This window comes from Coturnix japonica, chromosome 1, assembly GCF_054131305.1.
Source record: "Coturnix japonica strain WE chromosome 1, WE-NBRP24, whole genome shotgun sequence".
NCBI lineage: Eukaryota > Metazoa > Chordata > Aves > Galliformes > Phasianidae > Coturnix > Coturnix japonica.
In genome coordinates, this window is record NC_140663.1 from 6,603,229 (window position 1) to 6,629,608 (window position 26,380).

The following is a 26,380-nucleotide window of genomic DNA, read 5'->3' on the forward strand; positions in this document are numbered from 1 at the left end:
CATGTTTTCCAGTGTTATTTTCATGATGAAGCTCTTGCATTTTTATCTATTTCTTTATAACAAGTCAGAGGGTTTGCATGTTACTTGGTCCTCTTCCTTTTCCAGTATGTTAAAATGCTTCATCTTGCATCCAGGTACATAAGTGAATTGCTGCTTTACAAGTACATGTGAGCCATTCCTTGCTATTTGCAGCTTCCCAAGCTGAATACCCTTCCCCGTCTCACATCCTTGCTCTAGCAATTCTCTTCACATCAAATCCTAGCAGTACTTTATTTTCCCAGTAATTTCTACCAAAGGCTGTAAATCACTGGGGCTGACAAACGGGAAGAATGATGGCAGTGTCCTTTCAGTTCTGCTGTAGGAGAGATGACTTTTTATTCACTTCTAACTCTTCCTGTAAAGTTTTATTGTTTGTTTCATTACACGGTGTGCTCCAGCATAGGGCACATCAGTGTTTTTTTTTGTAGCACTGTTGACCACAGTAAGATTTCTGACTGCCTGCAAGCACCGGCTGAAAAGTTGCATGTGTCATTTCCTGGTGCTTAGGTTTTGTTTTTGAGGTTTTAAATGTGGGATCTCTGTAAACCTAAGGGATGTGTTATTCAATTACAGAACTGTAGAAATAGGTAACACTTCAGGGGATCCCATAATTCATCCCTCGGCCCAAATAGCTGTAATACCTGTGACTGTGTAATTTGTGGCTGATGTTTGGCTGGGCTATTGCCAGGGTCCTCTGATGATGAAGTGCCCATGAACTCTCCAGATATTTACTCATATATTTTGTTCTATTCATTTTCCCTCCAGTTACAGCTTTTTTTTTCTCCTGCTTTTGAGTTTCCCTTGCTGTACTTCAAGCCTTTTACTTTTTGCTGTCTTTGCTATAAGGGGCAGTTAGTGTTATCCTTCTTGATGTACAATCACTTCTGGTGTATGCTGAAGTATGTGAGCATAACTCATTTGTTCTGATGTTTCTTCGTAAAGCTTTTGATAAATGATTTAAGGTCTAGAAGCATTACATTCTTCACAGCTTTCTGGTACAACTCTCAACAAAGGGTGGATGTGCTTTGTTTTGTCCTCTCTAGTTTGTGTGTGTTGCTGCTCTTAAGTCAGCTCCAAAGAAAATTCAGCTGTTTTATAACACTGGATGAATCTTCGGCTTCTCCATGTCTTTCCCTGTTAGAGAAGTTTACTGTGTCGATTGGCTGTGATATAATATACAAAATACAGGATTCTTTTCAATACACTGGAAAACTCATCTCAGTAGGTGCTTTTCCTCCCTGTCATGTTGCTTTTAAGTCACATGGCAATTCAGCTGGTTTGAGAAGCAATTGGATAGTTGAATTTTTAAACATTTATTTATTTATCTTTGAACTGTCTGCTCTCAGGGCTTCTGGGAGTGCAGCAGAATTAATGTAGTTCTGTTTGTTGGCTTTTGTTTGTTTGTTTGTTTTCCTCTGTAGTATATTATAGCTTCAGGAGATGTCTGGCTATATCCTGATTGCGAAAGTCATTTTAGATTTCACATCTCTTAGTCTTTCACCTTTTGCTTTAAGGGCAGTTAATCTTCCTGTCTGAAAGCATAGATGTACCAGCAGCAGATAGTTACTGTCAGAGTACACTCTGAATATCCCTCCCATTTGGCTTGGCTAACCTGATGGGTTTTATTGCAAAATGTCTGAACCTTTTCTCGTAGGCCTAGGGTTGTTTTGTCCCAAGGCATAGCACATCCTTTGAGATGAACCTTTCTACATTCTTCAGATTCTCATGCATCTTGTAGAACTTCCCCTATGCCTGAGTATCCTGATTGGGTTTCCTCTTGACGTTTGGTGGAGTCCTGGGCTCCCTTAGATACTTCTATGTTTCCTTCAGCCTATAGACTGGAGGTCTGCAGTATAATGACTGCAGGTAAGATCATGTTCAGCTTTGGATATCCATTACTTTTAGAAGATGTAGAATCATAGAATCATTAGGGTTGGAAAGTTCACTAAGATTATCTAGCCCAACCATCAAACTAAACTATGTATGTGATTGCTCCAGATCATGTCCCTTAGTGCCACATCTCTTCCTGAGCACCTCCACGTACAGTGAATTTACCACCTCCCTGGGCAGCCTGTTTCAATGCCTCATCACTCTTTCTGAGAAGAAGCTTTTCCTAATATCAAACCTGAACCTCCCCTGGTGCAACGTAAGGCCAGTTCTTATCATCCTATCACAATTAGCTGGGAAGGTAACAATATAGGACAATATAGTCCTAAGATGCAGTTAAGCCAACTGCCTTCCTACTTTTAAGGATTGCAGTTGTATAGTAGCATGAGCTCTGAGGGCTTTTATTTTTTTTGTCTCCTTGAGACTGGCAGTGCCCTCAGTAGTCCCTGTTTGTGTTAAGACACAGTGGATACAGAGGAATGTGAGTGGAATTGTGTATTTTTTTTGGAACACATCTGCTTTTGCTGCTAATTTCATGATGTTTTGTTTGCATTTGTTTTCATCTATTTGGAAATGCTTGCCACTTAAGAATATCTACATTTGATCTTTGCTGCTCCCTGGAAACAGAATTGACTTGCAAGCTGTCATTAATTTTGGGAATACTTCATAAACCTCTCCAGCTTCTGAATGCCCAGCAGTCATTCTGTTTAAATTGTGCCTGAACTGGGAAGGTGATACAACAATATGTTAAACATCTCCAATCATCTCCATAAATACGTCTAGACTGTGGTCTCCAGAGGAGTGCAAAGACTCTTTGAGATTGCTAAAAATGTGTTAGCTCAGGTGTTCCACATATCTGAAGCAATCTAACTGTGGCACAGAGCTCAGCTGGTGTCTCAGGATGTGCTCATTTACAGGATGCTGTGCTTTACTGCTTTTCATTCAAATGAACCTGTTTAAAATTAGGTTGAGTGTCTCCGAGCTCTGCTGCATTGTGAAGTTCTGACCTGTGGATGGTGACCCACTCAGACTGCCTGCCAGAATATCCTGGTGCGGCCATTGTCACCAAATCATGTCAGGATTGAGACTTTTTTTGGGTCTTCGGAAACTAATCAGTGACAGCTGCAAAGAAGATGGGGCCCTCTGAGGACTAGTCACAGGGTCTGGAGTAGGAATGACTGTTACATTTTGACTGCTTTATGATCTCAGTATTGGATAAAGGATTTTTGGCCTTTCTCTCTGGCCATCCTTTCCTGTTCATCTTCACACTCAGGTAGAAAGGAGGAAGGACCCTAATGCACCAGGTGTTTGTGATGCTGCAGGAGTTGCTGCTGTGCCATGACTCAGATGTGAAAGTGTGAAAGATTCAGGAGAAGCTCTGCAGGACAGAATCTCACTTGCAGTAATGTGCTGGGACAATACAACCTTTCTCAGATTCACTGCTGCCTGACAGGAGACCTTCCCCTCTTTTATTCTGATCTCGTTGCCCTGTGAGGCTGCAGTCATCACTGTTCCAGACTCCACGTTGGGACCAGCTTTCTTTTTGACATTCAGCACATCATGTTACCTCCAGGCATGGCCACATTAGACTGCTCAGCCACCTCTCCCAAAGGGCAGTGCTCTGCTCTTTCTTCCCTCCATGCTCGTGCTTATTCAGAGATGACTCATAATTCTGACTCCGGCCCATCGAATTTGCTAGAAATTCTGGAAAGATAGAAATGCAATATGCAACAAGGATTTTGGCTAGATTAGCAGGCAATATGTGTTACTCCTGAAGCTACTTTTCATGGATCTCTGCCTCATTCTTAATGCGTCCTCAGCAAACACCTTATTGAGGGCCTTTTGAATGATTCCATAGTTTGGTGGTCGTGGTGGTGTTTGACAGATGGTTAACCTAGATGATCTCAATGGTCTTTTCCAACCTTTATGATTCTATAGAAGAAAGTGGAAGGACAGAGAGCCTCCTTCCATCAGTGAGGTTTGGAGCGTCTGAATCTCTCCATTACTTCTTGATGATTGGCCGTGTGCTTAACTGATTTGGTCTCACTCATTTTTATTTACCAGAGGTCTCACTCTAATCTCCTTGTAGATCTGATAGCAGCAAAAGAATTTAACTGATAAGGATCACTGCCATCAGAGCAGTATACTTGGCTTTTTTAAATGGAAAACCATTATGACAGTCAATGGGAGGAGTTTGCTTTTGGGGGTAAGTCTGAAGACCCATAAGGCTGGTATCTCAGAAAGTGGTTCATTATTGTGTGTGGGCTGCATGTAGTTTTTAAAAGGGACCTTTTGGGGCCTGATGGTAGGAGCAGGATTTGGTATTGTGTTCCCTGTGACTCCATGCTGCAGTGTCTCACAGTTGTGCTTTTCTGCCTGCCTGACTGTATGCTGCGTGTTTTACACTCAAATTAAATGTCTGACCTCAGAGCCTTCCTTTCCTCCTTGTGTCCTTCCCAACCTCTCTTTGTCTCCCTTCACTTCTGTGCATCTGGTTCAGACAGTGCCCTTACTGTGTACTGGTGCACTGATTCACTATTCAGAACTGTTTTCATCAGTGAAAAGGGCTTACAGGGTTCACATTTCGACCTAAAATTCTTTTTAATATTAACTCTCTTGTTGCACAAAAGGATGAATTATTTTTTTTTTGTTGTTTTCCCCAGCCAAAACAAAAAGAAGCTATACCTCACCTCCTGAATAACTGTTAGTTTTAGCAGTGCTTTGTGTGTAATAACGAAAATGTACAGAAAATAATAGAACAGTTTCAAAAGGAGCTGAGTTTGCTGTGTTCAAGTGATAAAAGGGTTGTTAAGGTCACTGTCAGAGTCAGCATCCAAATGCTGTGTAAAGTTACAATGCTTTCATAAGGAAAGAGGCATAAAATTATTGATAATATGGAAGAACTCAGTTGTATACAATGCCATGCAGTTATTAAGGGCTGTGCTTAGAAAATCCCACCTTACTTGGTACCACTAAGGCAGAAGAAACTTTTTTGAAATCAGAAATGTGATTCCATTTTAAGACAAGGTGCGAGTGTGCACTGAATAGTAACCGTGTGGAAAGATCCATTGCCTTTGGAAAACACAGTATCCTTAATTACAGTAGACTTTACTGGGGCCTAAGAGCAAATTTTGTCCTGATTTATTGCTACTGAACTGTGTTTGTTGAGTTTATTCGAACTTGTATAATTTGCTCCTAGGAAACACAGGAGGAGATATGGATCTTTCTGCTAATTACAGTGTACTTTAAACACAATTAAGGCAAGTGACCTTTTTAAGACTTGCAAGTTTTATAACCCTCTAAGGCAACTGAGATCTGCAGTTGTTTTGATTTTACCAATCTGCTTTTGCAATGGAAACATAGTAGAAGTTTCAACTTAATAGAAACATTTGAAGTTTGATATCCTCTCCATCTTTGTTAAGATTGGGTATCCTGAGCAAGTAAGGGGAGAACCAGATCCTGATTCCCTTGAAGTCAGTGGGTATCTGTGAGTTTTATAATGTATGATGTATGCATGTACACATCTGTGTGGATGGATGATATAAACTGAATGTTACACATCTGGGAGTACCAGCATGCTTGTGTTACAGCCTTCTGATGTAAAATGTTGGTTTGTATCTGTTCATTGTCAACTTGTGCTTGTACTCATGCAAATTCTATGTAGTCTTCATGGTACATAATTTATACTTCCAGGTTTTTATCTAGAATTTTGAAATTTGGCTGATGAAGTCCTGAAAATAGCAACAAGAAGTTTTAGTAGTTTCTCTGATGTTTACATTATTGTATGTGTAGATCATGGAACAGTTGAATGGTTTGTGGTAGAAAGGACCTTAAAGATCATCTGCTTCCACCTTTCTGCCATGAGCAAGGACACCTCGCATCACATCAAGTTTCCAGGAGCTCCATCCAAACTGGCCTTGAATGCCTCCAGGGATGGGGCATCCACAGCTTCTCTGGACAGCAGTGCCCCAAATGTGAATAATGCTATTTATTAGTGACATGTATTTATGTTAGGTCAAAATCATTTATTACAGAATCAAAAAATTAATTATCACCACAGATTTTTTGTCTCAATACATGAATATAATACCTACTTTTCAAAAGGCCTAAGGAAGTCCAGAATTATGACCTCTTGAAGCAAATAAATATGTAAATCCTACAAGTCATCAGAGAGGTTATTTGATATTAATTGAGGATTATTTTTTGGTGTCATTAAAGGTATTAGAAATGACTGGGATGTCTTTTTTTACAGCTGTGAAGAGCAAATATAGTGACTTCAGCATAGCTCTGAGGACTAGGCATATATCTATTCTCATTTTTACTCATGGCTTCAAAGCACTAGATCTTGCCTTCATCAACCTTGGTGCTCTATTTTTTTTTTTTTTTTTCCTTCATTTTTCATGTCATTCAGATATTGCTGCTTTTGGTATTCACCTTGGAAGAAATAATGAGGTCAAGCTATTAATGGCTGCTGGTGTTTAACTGTGTCATTTGGATCTGACATATGCACTTATATACTCATATGTGGTGACAGATGTTGTTGGGTATCCTGAGCTGTAGGAAAGTGCTATTTTGAGGTAATGAAGTATTCAGAAATTCTCTTGTTCCTCCATGTTTCAGATCACTTACTTTAACACCTTCTCTTCTTCCCTGTCGGCTGAACAGCCCTAATGAAGCTGCTTGTCAACATATGAGTCCATCCTTGTGTATGGAAGGTTGCTCTCTCAAACCCAAAAGCCAAAAATCTGGATTATTTATGAGCATTACTAAGGGAATCTAGGTATTTTTCTGTATGCTTTAGATATGTCCCTTTTCCTGTTATGATCTACCTAGCAGTTAAAGATGTGTGAGAGAGGAAAACAGTTTATGATTCTGGCTCTGCAGCCGACTCTGATATGAACAGCAAGGAATTAATGCAAAGATGTCATGAAGTGAAGATGTTGAGTTTGCAGTGGCGTGCATGGCAGCTTGAGAGCCGCTACTGAAAGGCTGTGATTTAGCAAGGCCCTCTAACAGATGTGTATTTTCATTTCTTTTCAAGCATCACTGTTGCAAAGAGCTAATTTCCTCTGTGCACGAGCAATAAAGTGTCTTTGGGGAAGAAGTCACATTGTTGACTTTTCAAAGATCCTTTTAGATAAGTGTTTTAAAAGTCTGAAGACTTTGCACTGAACTCACAGAGTTTAATTCCCAAGGAAGAGTTACTGAGACCTGCGTGTTGATGTGTGTACTGAGACTTCCAAGTGGAAGATTGGTCTTAGAATCTTCTGGTGATTTCTTTGCTCTATTTTCATACACAATAAAATTTAGCAAGTTAAGCACATAATCTTCTGAATCTGATTTCTATTTTAACTGGAAGGAAACCAGGAAGACCTTAAGATTTGCTATGGTTGAGGTATGAGAGGCAAACAGAATGTGTGTGTGAGGAATAAGCTGTGATCACACTGAACATTTTGACACATCAGCTGAATAGGATGGAGGTAGCTTGGTGTAGACATTTTCATGTGAGTCAGTAATTGAGGCCCAATTGCAATCTAGGCTCTGGATGCCTCAAGCTCAATGCAATTGCTCAAGTATAGCTGTTCAGGATCTGTTGAGATTTCTTGGTTTTTCCTATCTGGTTTCCAGTTGGTAGACCAGAAGGACATAAATTTCCTGTCACACTTGGGTTGTGTTTGATACTCCACTGCAGAAGACATATCAAACGTCATTAGAAGCCATTTGCACCAACTGCTTTGGTTGGTGAGCAATTGAAACAGTCCCAGTCACATCAGCCAATAGGGAATGGAGAGTTACTCACCTCCAGGTACGTTTCCTCCTGTGTTCCCCAACTTTTCCACTGCTGAGTGATTAGAGTGACTGTTGTAACAGCAACTCTATTTGCTAACTTCTTAGACATGACAGTCTTCTTTCTCTCTATGTTCTACTCCTTAATGAATTAGCTAAATAATCCAGTTCCAAAACCACAACTGACAGTACCCATCCAATGAAATAAAAGTGTTCATAGACTCTCTCATATGCCAAGCCAGATGGGGAAAGTGGCACTGTTTCTATCAAAGAGAACAACTGGAGAGAACATTGATTTATTTTGTCATTTCTTGGATAAAAAGAAAAAATATTTACTCCTAAGAAAAGGAAGCGTCCCTTCCACAGAAGTTACTCTTTTCCAGGTTATCTCCACTTTCAGTGTGATCACATTTAAAGTCCAAAGAAGGCTCGACAGAGTTTTTCCTTAAATTAAGATTCAGCCTGGTTCCTGATAACACATTGGGATATAATGACTGAAGAAAACCAACATCAATTATTCACTGCCTATTGGGGAAGCCTCATATAAATTATTCACAGAAGACAGTCTGAAGCTGGCTGAGATTATAGGAAACATAATAAAGCAACGAGTTCCTTTCTTTGTTTTTTTCTACTCCTCCTGTAATGTGGTTGGGTGTTGGTTCCATGGTGTGTGGATTCCAGTGTCCTAAAGTGGCACTGAACAGATGGCTCAGTTTGCTTTTCCTTGGTCACGTCTTCCCTTCTAGGTTTGTGGCATGCATCTGTTGAACCCAGCAGCTGTTTGGAGGGACAACTGCTGCCAACCTCATATTGTTTTTCTCAGCTACAGTTTTTTCCTTTACCTATGGGAGACTAAGATAACTGAGCTCAGTCTGCCTGCAGAAGGTGACAGCATTGCACCTCAAGCCCAGGGATTTGGGCTCTGAATGAAGAGCAAACAAATGGAGGGAGAGAGCTGGAAAGCCAGAGTTTGAAGTTGTTTTTGTGTGTGCTTTCACTGATTTAGGTAGAATTGCTCCACTGCTGCCTCTTCTAATGTTATAATCAGACAAAATCCCGTCCTGTGTTGTTTTTGTTTTTTTAATGGAATGTACTGTGAGCGAAGGGAGTAAGCCTTCACTCAGAATAGTTGAAATAATTTTAAGCATCACAACTGAAAAATGTCTGAAGGAGAATGTCTGCTGAGAAGGCCAATGGAGAGGGAATTACTGGGCCCAAGTGGTGTGGGATGTCAAGCTTGCTGAAGGAAGGCATGATACAGGGCTGCATAAGGGAGGGAAGCAGTTGAGTATGTTGCAGATTTGGGGTTGGAGGATATTGGCTATTGAAACAGCTTTGATTTATCTTCCAATGAAATCCCAAATATGCCTCTTACAGGATAACAGTATCTGAGAGATACTTGACATAAGAGGTAGGTTTCAACCTCAGAAGGAGCGGTATATATGTGAGCATCTACTCTTGTTAGTCCAGCTCTGTTCAGTGACTAGCATGAAAAGACTGAGCAATGTGAAATTGTTAGGATCACTCACTAGAACAGAAACAGGATGAACAAATTTGACTTAGACCATTGAAATCACTGGGAGGGCCACAGCTGTACTACAATGCAGAACATGACCCTGGAGCCTTGCAGTCAAAGAGCAAGTGAGGTAAGCCTGCTTATGGTTTTTTTTTGCCCTCCGGGGAATCATTTCCATGTCTGCAAAATGATTCTAATGTTCTGTCAGATCTGAAAAAACGATGTATCGCATATGCTCCTTGGAAGCAAATATACAGGGGGATGGGCTCCCAACTCAGCATTCCCTATGTTCATGGCATGTCCCAGGAGGGGGTACAATACCATCACTCTTGACTCACAGAGCTTAAGAGGAGGGGGATTAATTAATTTCAGTAGTTTGACCTCGCAGGTCATTAAAGTGCATCCTGTTATATCAGTGATGTGGCTGATAATTTGGGGTGAGTTTTTCTTCCTTATGATGTCCATTTATGGTATAAACTTGAGAGACAGAGGGTCCATCACATATCATGCCAGATTGTTATAGTGATATGTTATTCTTGCTATTAAAAATGTGCATTCTGTTTGGAGTTTGAATTTGTCTGGCTTTAACTTCCAGAAGGTAGCTCTTCTTATGTAGTCCTCTGATTGATTAGAGAGTCTGGTGGGGTCCTATGTCTTCTCCCTCTAGATTATCTATACACTTATCAAATTGACTCTAATCTTCTTTTGGTAAACTGAACAGACTAAACACTTTATATCTCTCACTGCAAGACATTATCCCAAATTTTGAAAGCATTTGAAGTTTTGTTTGTTTGCTTTTTCTTTTCCTTCCCCCGCCTCCCCCATTAAAAATGCAGAAGCGGGACTGTATTTAGTATTGGAACAACCCTTTTGCCTCTGATACACAAGTTTCATTCTACATGTTACTTCCACCTCTAAATATACCTATCTGCAGACCATTAGCATAGGTGCTCATTAGCACCTTTTTGCACAAAGTGGAAGCTCCTGATAAATGGTGTGTCCACTCCAGCCTTCAGATTTCTGCTCTCTGGGACACATTTTTGCCTTTTGCAAGTAGTGCTTTGGCTCCTTGACTTGGAGTTGGCTTGGGATCCAGCAGACCCAGGCTTACTACTCAGTCTCTTGTAAACCAGTTTTAATACAGAACACTAATCTGCAGAACACTGATAAAAACGTGACTTAGTGCCATGGCAGGCAGAACTGCTTCCATCCTCCCTGCTTGGCGGTGATCTCTCACTGAAAGCTCTGTTTGAGATCAGTTTCTCACGCATTTCTTAATCCATTTAAGCTGTGCTTTGCTGGCATTTTGTTGTGCTACCTTTTTTTTAATTTTATTTTTTGTCAGAATGACATGCCAAACTTAGTTAATTGTTCTGGAAAGCTGAAGTCTATTATATCCACGCAGTCACCTTTATTTGGTGACTTGTAATCCTTTTAAAGAATGGAGTGAGGTCTGTTTGCCAAGACTTACACAATGGTTTTGGTGACTGTTAGCACTGTAGCTCTCTTTAATTTTTCATGAGGTGAGTCTGCGTCAGCTTTATTGCATGCATGTATGGATGTATGTGGATGCATGTGTCTACCTAGCAGTACATTACAGCACCCTTTGTGACTGAGGCTGGTTCCCTGTGCAACCCACAACAAAACCTTTCACGTTTTAATTATTATTATTATTTTTTTTTAATAGGGAGGCAATAGATCAAATCTGGTTTTCCCAGTGTGCATTGCTTTGTCAGTAGGTGTGTTGCACCCAAGCTGATATTTAAAAGGGTTAATAGGACAGGGAGGCATTAATTAGCAGGGAGAGGGATGTGATTGTCCCCCTCTACTCAGCTCTTGTGAGGCCCCATCTGGAGTACTGCATCCAAACTTGGGGCCCTCAGTACAGGAAGGACATGGAGCTCTTGGAGCGGGTCCAGAGGAGGGCCACTTAAGATGATCAGAGGGCTGGAGCACCTCTCCTATGAGGAAAGGTTGAGGGAACTGGGCTTGTTTAGCTTGGAGAAGAGAAGGCTCCCAGGAGACCTTGTTGTGGCCTTCCAGTACTTGAAGGGAATGTTTAAACAGGAGGGGGAATGGGTGTTTACAAAGGTGGATAGTGATAGGACTAAGGGGAATGGTTTTAAACTGAGACAGAGAAGGTTTAGGTGAGATATTAGGAGGAAGTTTTTCATTTGATGATCAGCTGATCAGCTTTTCCACAATCATTGATTGTCACTTTCAGCATCATATTGGTTCAATAAGTCCTGACAAAGTTGTGTACGGTGTGCTTTCTGTTCCTATGTGAGCATTCACGGGATCCACGTGGCACAAACTGCGATATTTAACAGTCCCACCATTGTTTCCAATTCATTGAAGCCATTCTATGAGTCACATCTACTCTCTGGGATCCCTCTTGGCACGGGTACAGAGTGCCCTCCTCCAACCGGGACAGACTTCTGAATTGATGTTGCTGAGACAGCTGTTGGTCTCCCTGCTTGCTATAAGAGCAAGCTGTAGAAGAGAACATCACACTGCTTGGCACATGCCGTCTTTCCTCCCCATCCCCCTGCTACCGACCACCTGGAACGGGACCAAATGGTGCATCTGTTCCAATGTCAAAAGTGGTTCTTGTTGCTATTAGCCACGTTCAGCCCCAAATTGAACCTGGCAAGCAGCTGGCATGCTCAGAGCGAGTTTGCTTGCAGATGTATGTGTTTTGACAGGACGCACTGCAGCCTTTTAAATGTGATGCTTAGAAAATAGAAAGAAGGTAATTTCCCACCTAAGAAGGTTCATCTCTCACATGGGAGGTGAGCAGTGGATGACAGTGTAGTCTGCAGCAGCCAGTTTGAATTCTAGAACACTTTTTTTCTCTCTCTATAATGATCAGGCTGCAAGGAGTTAAAAGATCTTCATTCAGTTCAACTTACTGTCCACTGTTTTAGACAGTAAGCAGGGACACCATTGAGCATGTAAAATGCTGTACAGTAGGCGGTCTCACTTCAGGCAGACACATAGGAAAGTGCTTGCTGCTTTTCTCTGGGCTCCTTCGGAATGCGTACATCCCAGCACCAGCTCTGCTGGCTCAGTCCACTTTCCTTCATGGTTTGTCACTCATGATTGATGGGTTAGGGGAACAGGTTTGTTGACTTGACTTGCACTAGTTGAGATTGAGAGCATGTCAATATGACCAAGAAAAGATAATGACCCTTTGGCAGAGCTTTCGATCAAAACGGACCTTTTATCTGCATTCCAGTGTTGCCTGTCAAGGGTAATTAGACAAAGAAATGCACTGGGAGCCAGCTCAGAAATGGGAGCCTGAGTTGGATGTTGCGTATGGGTGGAAATTGCTGTTACGCAGACAGATCTTTATCAAAGTACTTAACAATCAAACAAGTTTTTCTGCAGTTAGATAAACGTCAGCACATCCATAAAACCACATATGCTGCAGCTTCAGCTGGTGTCAGTTGTTTTGGGCCAGTTTTCACCACTTCAGCTAGCAGTCCTACAGCTTCTCAGACTGTGAGTCTATGTCTCTTAAAGTGAGTTTATGGAATGTCTGCCACTACACGATGTAGCCACATGAAACACTCAGTAAGAGTTCCCAGCATTTCTTGGGCTGAGTTGTGTGATATGCTCTGAGTCCTACTTTGGCTAGACTGGCAGAGTTGAGTTTATAAACCCTCCAGCAACACAAGAGATAAATGCTGCAGAAAGTGCTTGTTTGGTTTCCATCCAAGGCATTCAGTCTCAGAGAGGATGTGATGCAGTGCAGGGCTGGAAGAGAGTGGGATTATCACTTTGTGAACATGTTTTCTAAATTATTCTTTCCCTAGTTACATATATTTAACTACTCTGTTTGCTGTACTGGTAACCAGTATGTATTTTCTCAGCATCCTAATAGCGCTACAGTCAACCTCTTTTCTTAGATGTGATCTTGACTGGTCTACAGAAAGAGAAGTAATGGCTGTAAGTTGCACTAGGGGTGGTTCAGTTTGGATATCTTCTCAGAAAGAGTGGTGAGGCATTGGAACAGGCTGCCCAGGGAGGTGATGGAGTCCTATCCATGGAGATTTTCAAGAAAAGGGTAGATGTTGGGTTGAGTGACATGGTTTAGTGGGCATGGTTGGTGGTAATGGGTTGATGATTGGACTATGTAATCCTACTGCTCTTTTCCAGCCTTAACGATTCTATGATCAGTCAAGATGTCTGAGGGTTTGTTGGCAGTCCATGAGAAGTGTAGAGAGTTGTGTATTAGGTGTTCAGCTCTCAGCCTAGATTTATAGTGTTACAGCCTAGACTTATAGTGTTCCCATAACTCAATGGGACGCTACCATAAAGGTGGGCAATACAAGTCTGCTCTGTCCCTCAGGTGCCAGTAATTTTAATTGAGTTCAAGGTGTAGCAAGTAAGTGAGTGAGAGCGAGAAAAACTCTATTACAACCTTTCACTTTCACAAATTGCTTTTGAGAACAGTTTGTGGCTAGAGATTTCAATTCTAAATCTTATTTTGCCAGTGGAGACAAGCTGTGAATCAGCAGCCGTCATCTGAGATTTGGTTCCAGTGCCACCATATTGGTGAAGAAGTAGACACAAGAGAGCACCAGCATTTTACAGCCTTTGTTGAGGGTTCACCCACCGTGTTCCTAAGATCTGGACATTCCCATTTGGTTCCAATCAGTTCACTCTTAATTAATTAAGTGGCAAAGAATTAATGGAAATTAATTGGGATTTTTTCATTAATATGTTGGAAATGATTGTCTCCCTAGCTTTCTCCTGTGCCTCTGGTGAGTACTTGGAGATGAAGAACCAGGTGTGCAGCAAATGTGCTGAGGGGACCTACTCGCTGGGCAGTGGGATCAAGTTTGATGAGTGGGACGAGCTGCCAGCAGGATTTTCCAATGTGGCGACGTTCATGGACACAGCAGTGGGCTCAGTTGAGAATAAAGCCAACAGCTGCAACAAGTAAGAAGTTCTGTGTGTGTCTGGGTTATGCAGCAGTGACGAGCCTGTGCTTAAAATGCTCCTGGCCCATGTGCTGCAGGTCTTTTCTCAGCACTTAGTGTGCATTTGGAAGAGGGGTCCTACCTTGGACACAGGTATGGTGTAGATACGTCTGGGGAGAGAGAGGATTTTGTCTTGTGTGAATTTTGAGAATGCTTTAAATGCCATTTATGTTGTAGTAAATGGTTGATCCACTAGTGAAGTGTGGCCTTTCCAAGGTGTTCTCTTGGGAACAGTACTGAGAGTCCTTAAGATTTGGGATTTGGCAAAAGCAATGCCATCAGGGAAAGGTCAGCTCCATAAACATACAGGGAAATTATTTGTCTATCTGAACTGAAAATTTATATAAAACCACACAATATAGTGTGAGGGATAGGTACAGGAAATTCTTCAGGCGCTGCAAAGCCCTGTTGTTGTTACCTTGTCCCTCTCAGCCGCACTAAGTCAGCTTAATGATTTACCTGAACTCTCCAAGAGGGCAAACAGCCCCAGTAATGTCAAGCAAGACTGACTGAGAAGCAAAATTTTTAGCCATTTCTTTGCTGTAATCATGGTCTCCTTGGACTCATCAGCAGATCGTGAGCCTAAGACCAGCCTGGAGCTGTGCTTATTTGTAGCTGGAAAGCTCCAAGGTTATGGTGTAGTAAATGTGGCTAAAAGGTACTTTTGCTGCCTATTTAGAGACCCACAGTGGCTGCAGAAGGCTGTTTCTGAATATGACTGAAAGTGTGTTGGACCTGTTGTTAACAAACCTTTCCTGTATAGATTGGATCCTAAATTTCTAGCACCATATCTGTCCCCATATGCAGTTTTAATGATAAATATTATTTTAAAGTGAAAAATAAAATGCTCCCCAGTAATAAAGCTATAAATCCACTGCATTTAGCTACTGTGGGGCTTGGGGTTCTTTGTTGCATTAGTACATTTTTGTACTGTATTGTAAGAAAAGTCTCCTTGGTGCCTATGATCTGAGCTGTGGCTTGTTTTGTTTGTACTTATCAGCTCTTCATGGACACCACGAGGGAATTACATCGAGTCAAACAGGGATGATTGTACAGTTTCTCTCATCTATGCCGTGCACCTGAAGAAGTCTGGTTCTGTCTTCTTTGAATATCAATATATTGACAACAACATCTTCTTTGAATTTTTCGTAAGACCTTTTTTATGATGAACCCAACCTTGCAAAATTTCAATCCAGAAAAGAGCAGCAAAACCAGGTTTTGCATAGGTCTGAAATATGAACAGCCTGGATGGGCTTCCACCACACTGGTTCCAAATTACTAAAATGATCTGATGGGACCTGCATGGGAAAGGCGTTCTGCTCCCCATGTGGATGGACTGGTTGGGCTCTGGGAAACCAAGGGATTCACAGCCCTGAGCTGTGCAGTGTAGTTGCCCCAGTCTACCCTTCTTCATTCTGTTGTCAGATGAATGTAACAAGATCATGAATCCTAGATCCAGTTGCGTTAATGGCTGACTGATCTGCCTCCACAAAGGAACAAATGTATTGGTTCTCTGAGTGCTAGGTTTGAAAATGGCGTTTCGTTACTTTTGACCATGTCCCACTGATTCACGTCCTCACATTTGTCATTTTCTTCTCAGTGAAGCTGCAGCCTTTTACAGAAATAGTAGATAATGTCTGGTGATCCCCAGTATTTCAGGGAAACCATATTTGAACACCTCTAAAAGCTCTTTCTTGTTTATTTTTTTGCATAAATATGTTTAATGGATGGGATGGAATGCAGGGAAGGTACACCATCCAGAGTGACTTTGGCTGGCTTGAGAGGTGGGCCTTTGCAAACCTCAAAGCCAAGTACAATGTTCTGCACCTGGGTCAGGGCAGTAACAAGCACAAATACAAACTGGTTGATGGGTAGATTAGGAGCAGCCAGGTTCTTGCACTGTTGGTCTGAGGGTAAACAAAAAGATATCCTCAGATATGGGATGCAAGTGTGGATACTTCTTGTTAAATGCTCAGTGCTTCTACAGCCTTGCCTTCCCAGGCCTTTTTACATAATAAAGCACTTTGATTCTTGTGAAAAGATATTGTACTATCTCCAATTTCCATATAGGAAGTCAGGCACAAAGATGCTGAGGCTGAGACTGTAAAATAATTAGATCTCTGCCTTCCATTAGGAAAGTGCTTCTCCCCATTTTGCTTCAGTGCTGTGGGTCTAGATGAGAATTAAGTGTCAAGATATGGAGTTATATGACTTACTTCAGGCAAGATGTGAAGCAATTTTGAGTAAGAATCTTGACCTCAGATCTACTGAAGTTCACCTGAAATGACCTTTCTCCCTGATGGAAGAAAGGCTGAATATTGCCTAAAAGGGACTTAGTTCCTTTTCTTTAGAGAAGATAGCTATGAAAAGAGTGGAAAGCTTTGAGGCCACATGCCAATCCCTGCTGAAATCCTGACAGGATTTGGGGGCCCACAGCCACTGGATTTGAGAGAATTGAGACTTTTAGGGCTTGGGAGAAGGCAGAAGCAGCCAAGACAAGATGATCAGCATCCAAATCTGACGAGACAGTGAGAGAACGTGGCTCTTCCTGCCCTTTCTTTTTTTCATCTGCATCAGTAATACTGTCAGTGGAAGCTGATAGCAACTTTTGAAAGTTCCCCCCCCCCCATAAGTAAGGTAGCTGCTGTCCTAAATATGTAGGCAACAGGAACAAAGCTGAATCTTATCATTCCCAGCCAGCAATCATTAAGCTGACTGAGAGACGTACCTGATTGTGATCACTGATCTTGTGCTTTTAATTAACAGATACAGAATGACCAGTGCAAAGAGATGGAGTCCACAGCAGACAAATGGGTGAAGCTGACAGACAATGGGGAATGGGGCTCTCATTCTGTAAGTAAAAATTCATTCTAAAATAAATATATTTTGTATTTATCAATGACTGTAATTTCCTCTGAATAAGGAAGAATCAGATCCTGTAAATACATATGAAGAAGCACCATTTGCCTGCTACTGTAGACAAAGCCACTGTGATCTCTAAGTGGCTGATCCCAAAGCAAATGACAGACATGCAAGAATTTCTATTGATTTCCCTTAATCAAGTGCAATTTTATAAGGCTAAACAGATTTGTGCAAATCCACATGCCATGGTGACTTGACACGATGGTAATTGAAATCTTCTACAACATTTGTTTGCTCATGAGACCCTGCCATGCAGCCATGGGCATAGTGTGTGATGTGCAGGCAGGCGGGGCTGGTGTTTTGTTCTCAAGTGCCTACAGCCAGCTTGTGCTTTCCAACTTACCCTGCTAAAAAGCAAGCTGGCAGCACTGAAGTGGCTCCTGTAGCAAACATGAATGCCCACGTTGGGAACATCAGCCTTTTTCTTGGCCTGTGGCCCAGCCAGCTGAGCTTTCTTGGTGCACAGACCATGTGCAGATTCATTAGCTCATACTGATGACTGATTTTCAGTAGACCCTCTTACCCCAATTCCCAGAGCTATGACAGCAAAAGCTCAATGTAGATGACAGGATGCCAGAACAAGAAGGCTTTTTATTGGCATGGAGAACACCCCACTCTGTTTTCTGTTGTCTGCTTATCTTCCTGGAGGATAAACTGTGTTCCTGAGCCAGCTCTAGTTGGCAGCACCTTGTATCTCAGGCGCAAGCCTCCCGTGAGTCTTGTTTGGAGGTGAGAGAGCTGGGTCAGAAGGGGTAAGTACACAGACTGAGAAGTGGATCCAGGGCCAGGCCATTGGCTTAAATGAACCAGAAGATGCAGTCTGCATCTGAATGGGAGATGATGCCATTTGGGCTTGTTGTCTGGAAAGTGCACATGCCTCCACTGACTATGAGGGTGTCTTGAATGCCCAGCTGAAATGTAGACATGAGCCAGGTGAGATGGCTGTTCTGGCTCCCCTTGAGTCTGCGCTGAAAATCCTGCCAGCTTCTCTGGTCCCATTCTTCCACTCACTGCAGCCTCTCCTTTCAGCATGCCAGGTCTGTTGCATCTCAACATCTCTGTACCACACAGCTTGGTGTTTGGCTCATGTGGTCCAGCTTCAGCTGTGGTAACCCAGCTCTCCCCTGGACTGAGGTTGCCTGGGAAGTGGGGGATACAGTGTGCTGTGTCTCCCTTTGCTGAGTTTTTGGACTCTTTATCCCGAGTGAAAGATTTGTGGTCCTGCCAGGACTGCACTGCACTGCTTTAAATCTCAGTATCCCAGACCCTTTTCATGGGTGAGGTGTAGGTAACTTTTCCCAGTTCTATTTACAGCATGGTCAGAAGCAGCTGTTGGTGTTTTTCCATAAAACTGGAGTGTTGAGCAGCTTTCTTATTACACCCACTTTAGCACTTTTCAAAGATGTTTCCACAGCACTGGCCTAATTGTCTGTTTCTTCTTGTCTCATTCATCAGCTTAGGAAAAGCCTGAGTTGCTGCTTGGGTGCACAAAAATGGAGCAACAGAAGAGAGAAATAAGATGTTTCTTGGTGAGGGGATACAAACTAACTGTCGTGCATATTATTGCAGGTAACCTTGAAATCTGGTAGTAATATACTATACTGGAGAACAACAGGGATTCTTATGGGATCCAAAGTGGTAAAACCAGTTCTGGTGAAAAACATCACAATTGAAGGTAAGAGATATTTGCCTCTTAGGTATTATCTTACTCTTTTGTCATGGTGCTTAACAAGTGCTATTTCTACTGGTGTGCCGTCAACACTGAAGTGGCTTTTTTAGCCCCCTTGTCTTCTTCCTCTTATTTCAGCGCACTGAAACAGAACTTCAAAACTTGACTGTCAGGGAAAAGGCTGAAAAATGAATTTAGCTGGTACATGAGGCCATCTACTGGAGACGACTAGCTTGGCAAGCGGAGAGAGGAAAGGAGCAAGGTGGTTTTCTGTTATAAGAAAGAGAGGGAAGGAGCAAAGAGATTTTCTATAATAAAAAAGACTGTTTTTTATTATAGGCTTATAAAAGGCTTATTGGTGAGCCTCTCAACAGTGAAGGGAGGGAAACAGTGAAAAATAGACTGACACTTTTATAATAACAACGGTAGTTAAATTACTGCTTAATCAATTCATTTAATCTAGAATTGCTCTTTGGTGCCTTTCTCTAAGGGTGATCAAGCTTGGAATACTCTGTAAGATTCTTACATGCATCAAACTTGCACTGAGCAAAGACTGATCAAGATTCAGCACAACCAACATTTTTAGAGTGCTTAAAGCCTGTGATTTTTAATCTGTGTAATGGCTTGTTTTCCCAGATACACAGGTTGTTAGTAGTTGGTAGAGCACACCTCTCTGTATTTTGTTTCATCTGCAAATTACCTTACAGGTGTCGCGTATACATCTGAATGCTTCCCATGCAAGCCCGGTACTTACAGTGACAAACCAGGTTCATCTGGCTGCCAAGAGTGTCCAAGAAATACTTATTCCGAGAAAGGAGCTAAAGAGTGCACCAAGTGTAAAGAAGAAATCTATTATGCAGGTATATATAGATCAGATGGGATTGAGAGAGTGAATATCCAAGTTGTGTTTTTCTATACAGATGTGAGAATTATCCAACAACAAAATTTAGTCTCCAGTTGATCTGAAGAATGGAAATGAAGGTGGAGCTCCCCAAAAGCTGCAGAGGACACTTGTGTACATAACAGGCTACAATCTTGGGCAAAGCAACAAGTGTTAACATGAAGGGATGGAGATCTTTTTCCATCTCTCGGGGAGCCCACTTTCTGACGGTGTGCTGTGCCCTCTCGTGGTAACTTGCGTTACTGGTGGATGGTTCCTGTATTGGCTTCATCACTGCCTTCAGGCTTGTGTTTCTAGGAACCCCATCCCCAAATTATCTCCTGGCCCATTCCTGCCATTGTAGCTGGATGATACATCTCAAGTCTTCCCAGTAGTGGTTAGCTGCTGATCATGAAACATGAGCAAAATCCATTTTTCGCTGTCAAAATGTCTTCAGTTTTCTTTCATGCGATTGTCTTGTAAGAAAGTTGTTGAAGAATCAGTTACCAACCATAGCACCTGCTATAAGACTATTTTTCTTTTTAGAAGAGGGATCCAGTGCGTGTATAGAGCGTCCTCCATGCACAAACAAAGACTTTTTCCAGATCCACACCCCGTGCGATAAGGAAGGAAAAGTAAGTAAAAAGCCTGATATTATTTATAATCTAATTGAGCTTTCTGTGATGTTTAGATTTGAAAACAAGATTTTCTAGGAATCTCTTACCCAACTGCTATCCCAGTTTTGCTGCTGGCATGCCCTTTAGCTGCTTTCTCCATCAGTATCCATTTCCATTTTATCCTTCTGTAAGAATTTGCTTATCTCATGTCTGCTTGAAAGATCTGATGTAATGAAATGCTAAGCTCCTTACTTTTGTGATTAGTCTGACTAGGTCCCTGGTGCTGCCTATGTGCTCATAAAACTGAAGTTTGGAGCATGGGCTGAAGTGGTGTCCCAGAATAAATCCTGTTCTGTTGTTTATTGTCTTTCCTGGAAAAATACAGGCTTATGTTAACATGCTTTGTTGTCCCAGAAGTGCTTAAGCATAATTCAGGTTCTGACATGGCACAGGAGCAGTGGACACAGCCACACCAGTTTTGAGTGGAAGGGTGTTTAATATGTGACGTGCTCCTTGTTTTTAATGTCAAAGAAGAGTCCACAATCTGTTTAAAATAACAGTATAGACATAACCTGGTTATTGTGTTCATGTACTGAGGCACAGCCTAACTGCTGGTAATGTGATTGCCTTGTGGGATGCCTGTAAAAGCCTGAACTCTCAGTGGTTATTTCTTTCAGAATCTAATGAGTAGATTCCACACACCATCTAATCTCATAGGAGATCCTGTTGGTGGAGCAGCCTGGTCACTTCAGTCCCAGTCTTAGAAACCCTTACCACTGTGACTATGGATACTGTCTGACCCCATTCTCTCTGCTCAGTTGCAGTAGTTTTATTTTAGGGTATATGGTGTGTCTGGGCTCTGGGCAACCACACAGATACTTTGTTAGCTTCTAATCCTTTTTTATTTTAAATGTGGGCACTCGTGATGCTGCTGAATTAGACAGCAATACTCCAGAAAATCCTGGAGTGTTTGGGAGCAGTAAGGAAAGGCTGATCAACAAAGAATGAGGTGACAGGATCCAAGGAGGACAGCAAGGCAAGCAGAGCGACATGTCACTCTAACACTGGGAGCAGTCCCACAGTACTGTGTACACATGCTTCTGGCCTCAAGGATCCCTGTTGTGCTGCTGGGTTGGAAATATGGAAAAACCCAGAGTGTGAGCTCTGTCCAGGTTAAATTATTACCAGTTAGTTTCCTCTGACACTCAGCTAATTTTCATCTTGAGATATTAAACCCTTTCAGGGACTGACCTAAAGTCAGATAAAAATTAAAACCTCAACTCTCTGAGTGATTCATCTCATTTGTGTTGCCTACAAGAGAAGGTGGTGAGGCAATACCATTATATAGGTAATGGTACAGACCTACTCATATCAGCATTCATAAATCACTCCTTAAGTAAAGGCAGAGGGACTAGAAAGGAGTTGGGGAAGTTCCTGTGTGCTTTTGGCTTTTGCTAATTGGATGAAGATGACCAGTGAGAACTTGGGTTCTTTGCAAAGAATAGGCCACTATACAGAAAATCCAAAAGTTATGATTCTCAGCTAAAAAAAAACCTTCCAGATAAAGAGATTTTGTAGTGGAAAAGTTATGTCTGAGGTTGCTATGGCCAAAATGCACAGGTTCTTTATTAACTTGTTAGGATAGCATTCCACATAAGCATTCCACAGAAACATTTATATGGGAAAATTCACTAGATAAATAGTCATGCGCTGTAGTCATTTTTTTTAAGCTTCACATTTTTTCCTTTGTTCTTTAAGACCTGAAATCTTGAAATTGCTTGTGAGTCCAATCATTTGTGTTTCCCTGCTTTGCCCTTGTTATCCCAGATGTGCAAGGTCTGTATTTGGCATGAAACATCAGGAATACCCTAATATAATATAAAAGGGGGACCTTGTGCAGTGCATGCAGACCTAAAGTTTTCTGACCCATCATGTGAGCTCAGTGTCTTCTCATTCCAGACTCAGATCATGTACAAATGGATCGAACCCAAGATCTGCAGAGAGGATCTCCCTGACGCACTAACCCTACCTCCTTCTGGAGAGAGGAAGGAATGTCCACCCTGCAATCCTGGCTTTTACAGCAATGCTTCATCTTCCTGTACTCCTTGCCCACAGGGCACATTTTCAGATGGGACACAGGGTAGGAGTCCTGAAAAAATGGCTTGTGTCTCCAGAAGTAGTTGTCTGTTTGCGTGTGACTGGGTTTAATGACACATCATCACATGCCAGAATTCATTTTTTGTAAAGTTCTTAGTATTTGCCATCAGTGAGAGGATATTGACTACCTGTTTTTCCTCTTAAATCTTTTCTTATTGGAATTTGCTGCTGTAAGTTGACCTGCTGTGTTCTGGATACATTTCTTGGCTGGCATAAATATCCTAGGGGTGATTTTAGTGGTTTCTGAGAAAGAAATCAGAACTTTTACAGTCAGTAATTCTTCATCCATACTTCTCTCCATGCCATGATCTTCCCTGTACAAATCTCATTTCAAGCACTGTCAAATGAATATTCAGATGGCATTTTCTGAGTGTAAATTCTAGCTTAATGGTTCTAAGTTGTATTGAACTGGTAGTCACCTGCAGAAGTGTGGCATGGGAGGACCAGTTGCAGCTCAGTTGCTATAAGGTTATGATCTGTAATTTATAAAATGTTGGTGTCATTGCTACTCTTCTCATCCTGATGGTGAGGCACTGGAATTAGGTTGCCCAGAGAGGTGGTGGATGTCCCATCCCTGGAGACATTCAAGGTCAGGCTGGAGCAGGCTCAGGGCAACCTGATCTAGCTCTAGGTGTCCCTGTTCTTTGCAGGCAGGTTGGACTAGATGACATTTAAAGGTCCCTTATAACTGAGTCGATTCTGTGATATCTCTTTTGCTATTTAGATATAAAGAAACAAATTATATTATTTGCTCATTATATGCTCATTATTTGAGATGCGTTTACATTATGTGATTTCATTTCCTACCCTCTCTCCCTTTAGAGTGCAAAGCCTGCCCTGCTGGGACTGAACCCGCTCTTGGCTTTGAGTACAAGTGGTGGAACATCCTACCGAGCAACATGAAGACTTCTTGCTTTAATGTTGGCAACTCAAAGTGTGATGGGATGAATGGTGAGCCAAACTCCCTTTACTGTTATGTGCCTTTCACCTCTGCTGGGTAATGTTGTAATGCAGCAGCCATCAAAATGGATATCCTCTTTGCTGTGAACTGCAACACAGTTTCTCTCCTTTTCTTCAGTTTCACCAGACTTAATAATTCCTGCAGGAAGCAGCCACTAAATGTCTTCTTTTATATCAGAAAACGGCAGAAGATGCAGTTTACATCAGATCCCGTCAGCTAAAAACTTATACTGCCATATACACTTGGTAGCAGACTTTCAGTATCTACAGGGAGTCGATAAGAGAAAAGAGGACAGGCTCTTTAACAGGGTCTGTTGTGACAGAACAAGGGGAAGTGGTTTCAAACTGTAACAGGGGAGGTTTAGACTGGATATAGTTTATAGTAAGGTTGGTGATGCACTGGAACAGGTTGTCCAGAGAAGTGATGGGTGCACCATCTCTGGACACATTCAGTGTCAGGATGGACAGGGCTCTCAACAACATGATTTAACTGTAGGCGTCCCTGTTCATTGCAGAGGAGTTGGACTACATAACCTTTCCTTAAAGGTTGGAAGGGTTCCTTCCAACCTAAATGATTCTATGAAACTCTGAAATATCTGAATATCCCCATTGATGAAAACACCATTTGACTTCTCTCCAGTTTATCTCCATTCATGTTTTGTGATAGCTATGAGTTTAAAATACATGCATAATTCTTTTGGAAAACATAACTGAAGTGTGTGGTGATTGTTCATTTAGTTCTCTGAGCTTTCTCTCTGCACATGTGCTATGATGTCAGCAGAGAGCAGTCACAGCTCACTTGTGAAGAATGTTCTGTTCTGGGCTTCTCTCACCTCTAGCCTTCTCTGAGAAATTCCACTCTGTTTGATCTGCCTTGTCAGTCTGATGCAACTCAAGCTATGAATTATACGTGTTAAGCAGGGATGTATGGGAGCATGCGTTTTATGTTTAATGCATAGATTTATTCATCACTTTTAAGGCTGGAAGAGGTCAGATGGATCATCCCATTTGATGGATGATCAGCACAGGTCAGGAAATTTCAATTACTTTGCTGATTCCAAATTGGCATTTGCCTATGAAGTCAGCAGCTAATATAATTACTAAATTTTTTCCTTCAAATGCATTATTATACTGACCTACAGTTTACACCAGACATCTTGTTTGAAAGCACTGAACTGATTAAAAATGTGTGGTAATGCAGATTTTTATTTTATTTTATTTTGCCGTGTGTCTTGTTTCTTAAAAACCTGTTGGTTTTTTTGTTCTTTGAAGGTTGGGAGGTGGCTGGTGACCACATCCAGAGTGGAGCTGGAGGCTCTGACAATGACTATCTTATCTTGAACTTGCACATCCCAGGATTTAAGTAAGAAACAGGTGTTTTTTTTCCATTTATTTTTCATTTATTTCTGCGTCTTACACCTGTGTCACATTAACCTTGGAATGAACAATGTTTTCAGTTTTCCATTCTGAATTAACAAGCTAAACATGCCATGCAATGGATACTGGTCCCACATGACTTTGCTATTCTAGCTAGGCTGCAATGTCAGTGCTCCTGGAGTCAATGGAGAATGCAGGAACCTCAGGAGGACAGGGCATCCTACCTCTCCTGGACTCACAGATAGGATGAATTAACTGCTAGGTGTGCTTTTAACTCTTCTTTTTCCAAAGAGTGACCCTAGGTTCCTGGCTCAGACCAGGTGCCTATTATTTATTATTATCATAAATGATTATTATCATTACTTATGTTTTATTATTATTGTATTATTATAACATTATGTGTTGCACCTTGAATATTGTGTTCTGCTTTAGTCCCCTCACTACAAGAAGCATATTGAGTTGCTGAAGCATATGCAGAGATCAGTAAAGCTGATAGAGAGACTCTAAAACAAGAGTTATGAGGAGCAAATGGAATTGAGAACAGAGGGAATTGAGATTGTTTAATGTGGAGCAGCCGGAAGAGGCTAAGAGGAGATCCCATCACTCTCTACAACCACCTGTAATGAGGTTGTAGCAAAGAGGATGTTAATCTGTTTTCTCAGGTGGCAAGTGATAGTATCCAAAGAAATGGTCTCAAGCTGCACCAAGGGCAGTTTTGATTAGACATTATGAAGAAATTCTTCTTGGAGGGGAATGTCAAGCATTGGAATGGGCTGTCCAGGGAAGTGGTAGAGTTTCCATCCCTGGATGTATTTAAGTGGCATATGGGAATATTTAAGCAGACATGGCACTGGGAGATATAGTTGGGCAATGGGACTTGGTAGGTCAGGTTGGTAGTTGTGCTTGATGATCTTGCTAATCAGCCTAAATGATTCTATGATTCTCTGATTTAGACAGGCAAGGTATGCTGTATTTTAGATGAAGGGAGCTGCTACTTTTTATACCAGATGAGCAAACTCTAATTTTTATTTTACAATATGTCCATACAACAAAGATAAAAGAAAAGCAAGAAACATACTCATGGAAAAGCTCAGTGTGTCCCTGTGCTCTACTAAAGTAATTCCTGAGCTGCAGTTATTTCCATTGCAGGTATTTCTGAGTATTGCTCCAGGGTAATCATGTGGAATTCTCCAAAGTAGTCCCTGCTGCTGAGTGCTAGGAGTGTCAAGGGTATTTTTAAGTGTTTAATAGATAGCACGGGAGCACCCTGGTTATTTAATGAAACTCCTGATTGCATCTCCCACCAGTGGAAGGTAGATGCTATTGAATTGGTGCAAATCACTTAAAGCTACTCTTGTGTAACACATTTAAGTGATAACATTCTCTACCAATACATTTGAATTTGGGTATTGATGATAGTGAGAGAACTGTACCATAAAGAAATCGCACACTTAAAAGTAGTCCTGCTGTGCTCAATAACCCAGAGCAGAGCTGCAGTACAGGCCTATCTTCTGTGGTTCCCTAAGGGCAAGTTTTATGTGATTGTATTTTGGTAGTTCCCGTGATATATAGAAAGCAATT

At 41.6% G+C, this 26,380-nt stretch overlaps 1 protein-coding gene across 3 annotated transcripts in view; it reads left to right on the forward strand.

Moving 5' to 3' along the window:
- ELAPOR2 (endosome-lysosome associated apoptosis and autophagy regulator family member 2) overlaps nucleotides 1-26,380 on the forward strand; it is an 83,236-nt gene that overhangs the window by 39,592 nt on the left and 17,264 nt on the right. For all 3 annotated transcript variants that reach the window (XM_015875491.3, XM_085512702.1, XM_085512712.1), the window contains exons 3-11: nucleotides 13,981-14,176; nucleotides 15,218-15,365; nucleotides 16,984-17,070; nucleotides 18,709-18,814; nucleotides 19,516-19,668; nucleotides 20,235-20,323; nucleotides 22,265-22,445; nucleotides 23,285-23,413; nucleotides 24,695-24,785. In XM_015875491.3, coding sequence (XP_015730977.2) covers nucleotides 13,981-14,176; nucleotides 15,218-15,365; nucleotides 16,984-17,070; nucleotides 18,709-18,814; nucleotides 19,516-19,668; nucleotides 20,235-20,323; nucleotides 22,265-22,445; nucleotides 23,285-23,413; nucleotides 24,695-24,785 — 1,180 coding nt within the window. The remainder of the gene's footprint in view (nucleotides 1-13,980; nucleotides 14,177-15,217; nucleotides 15,366-16,983; nucleotides 17,071-18,708; nucleotides 18,815-19,515; nucleotides 19,669-20,234; nucleotides 20,324-22,264; nucleotides 22,446-23,284; nucleotides 23,414-24,694; nucleotides 24,786-26,380) is intronic.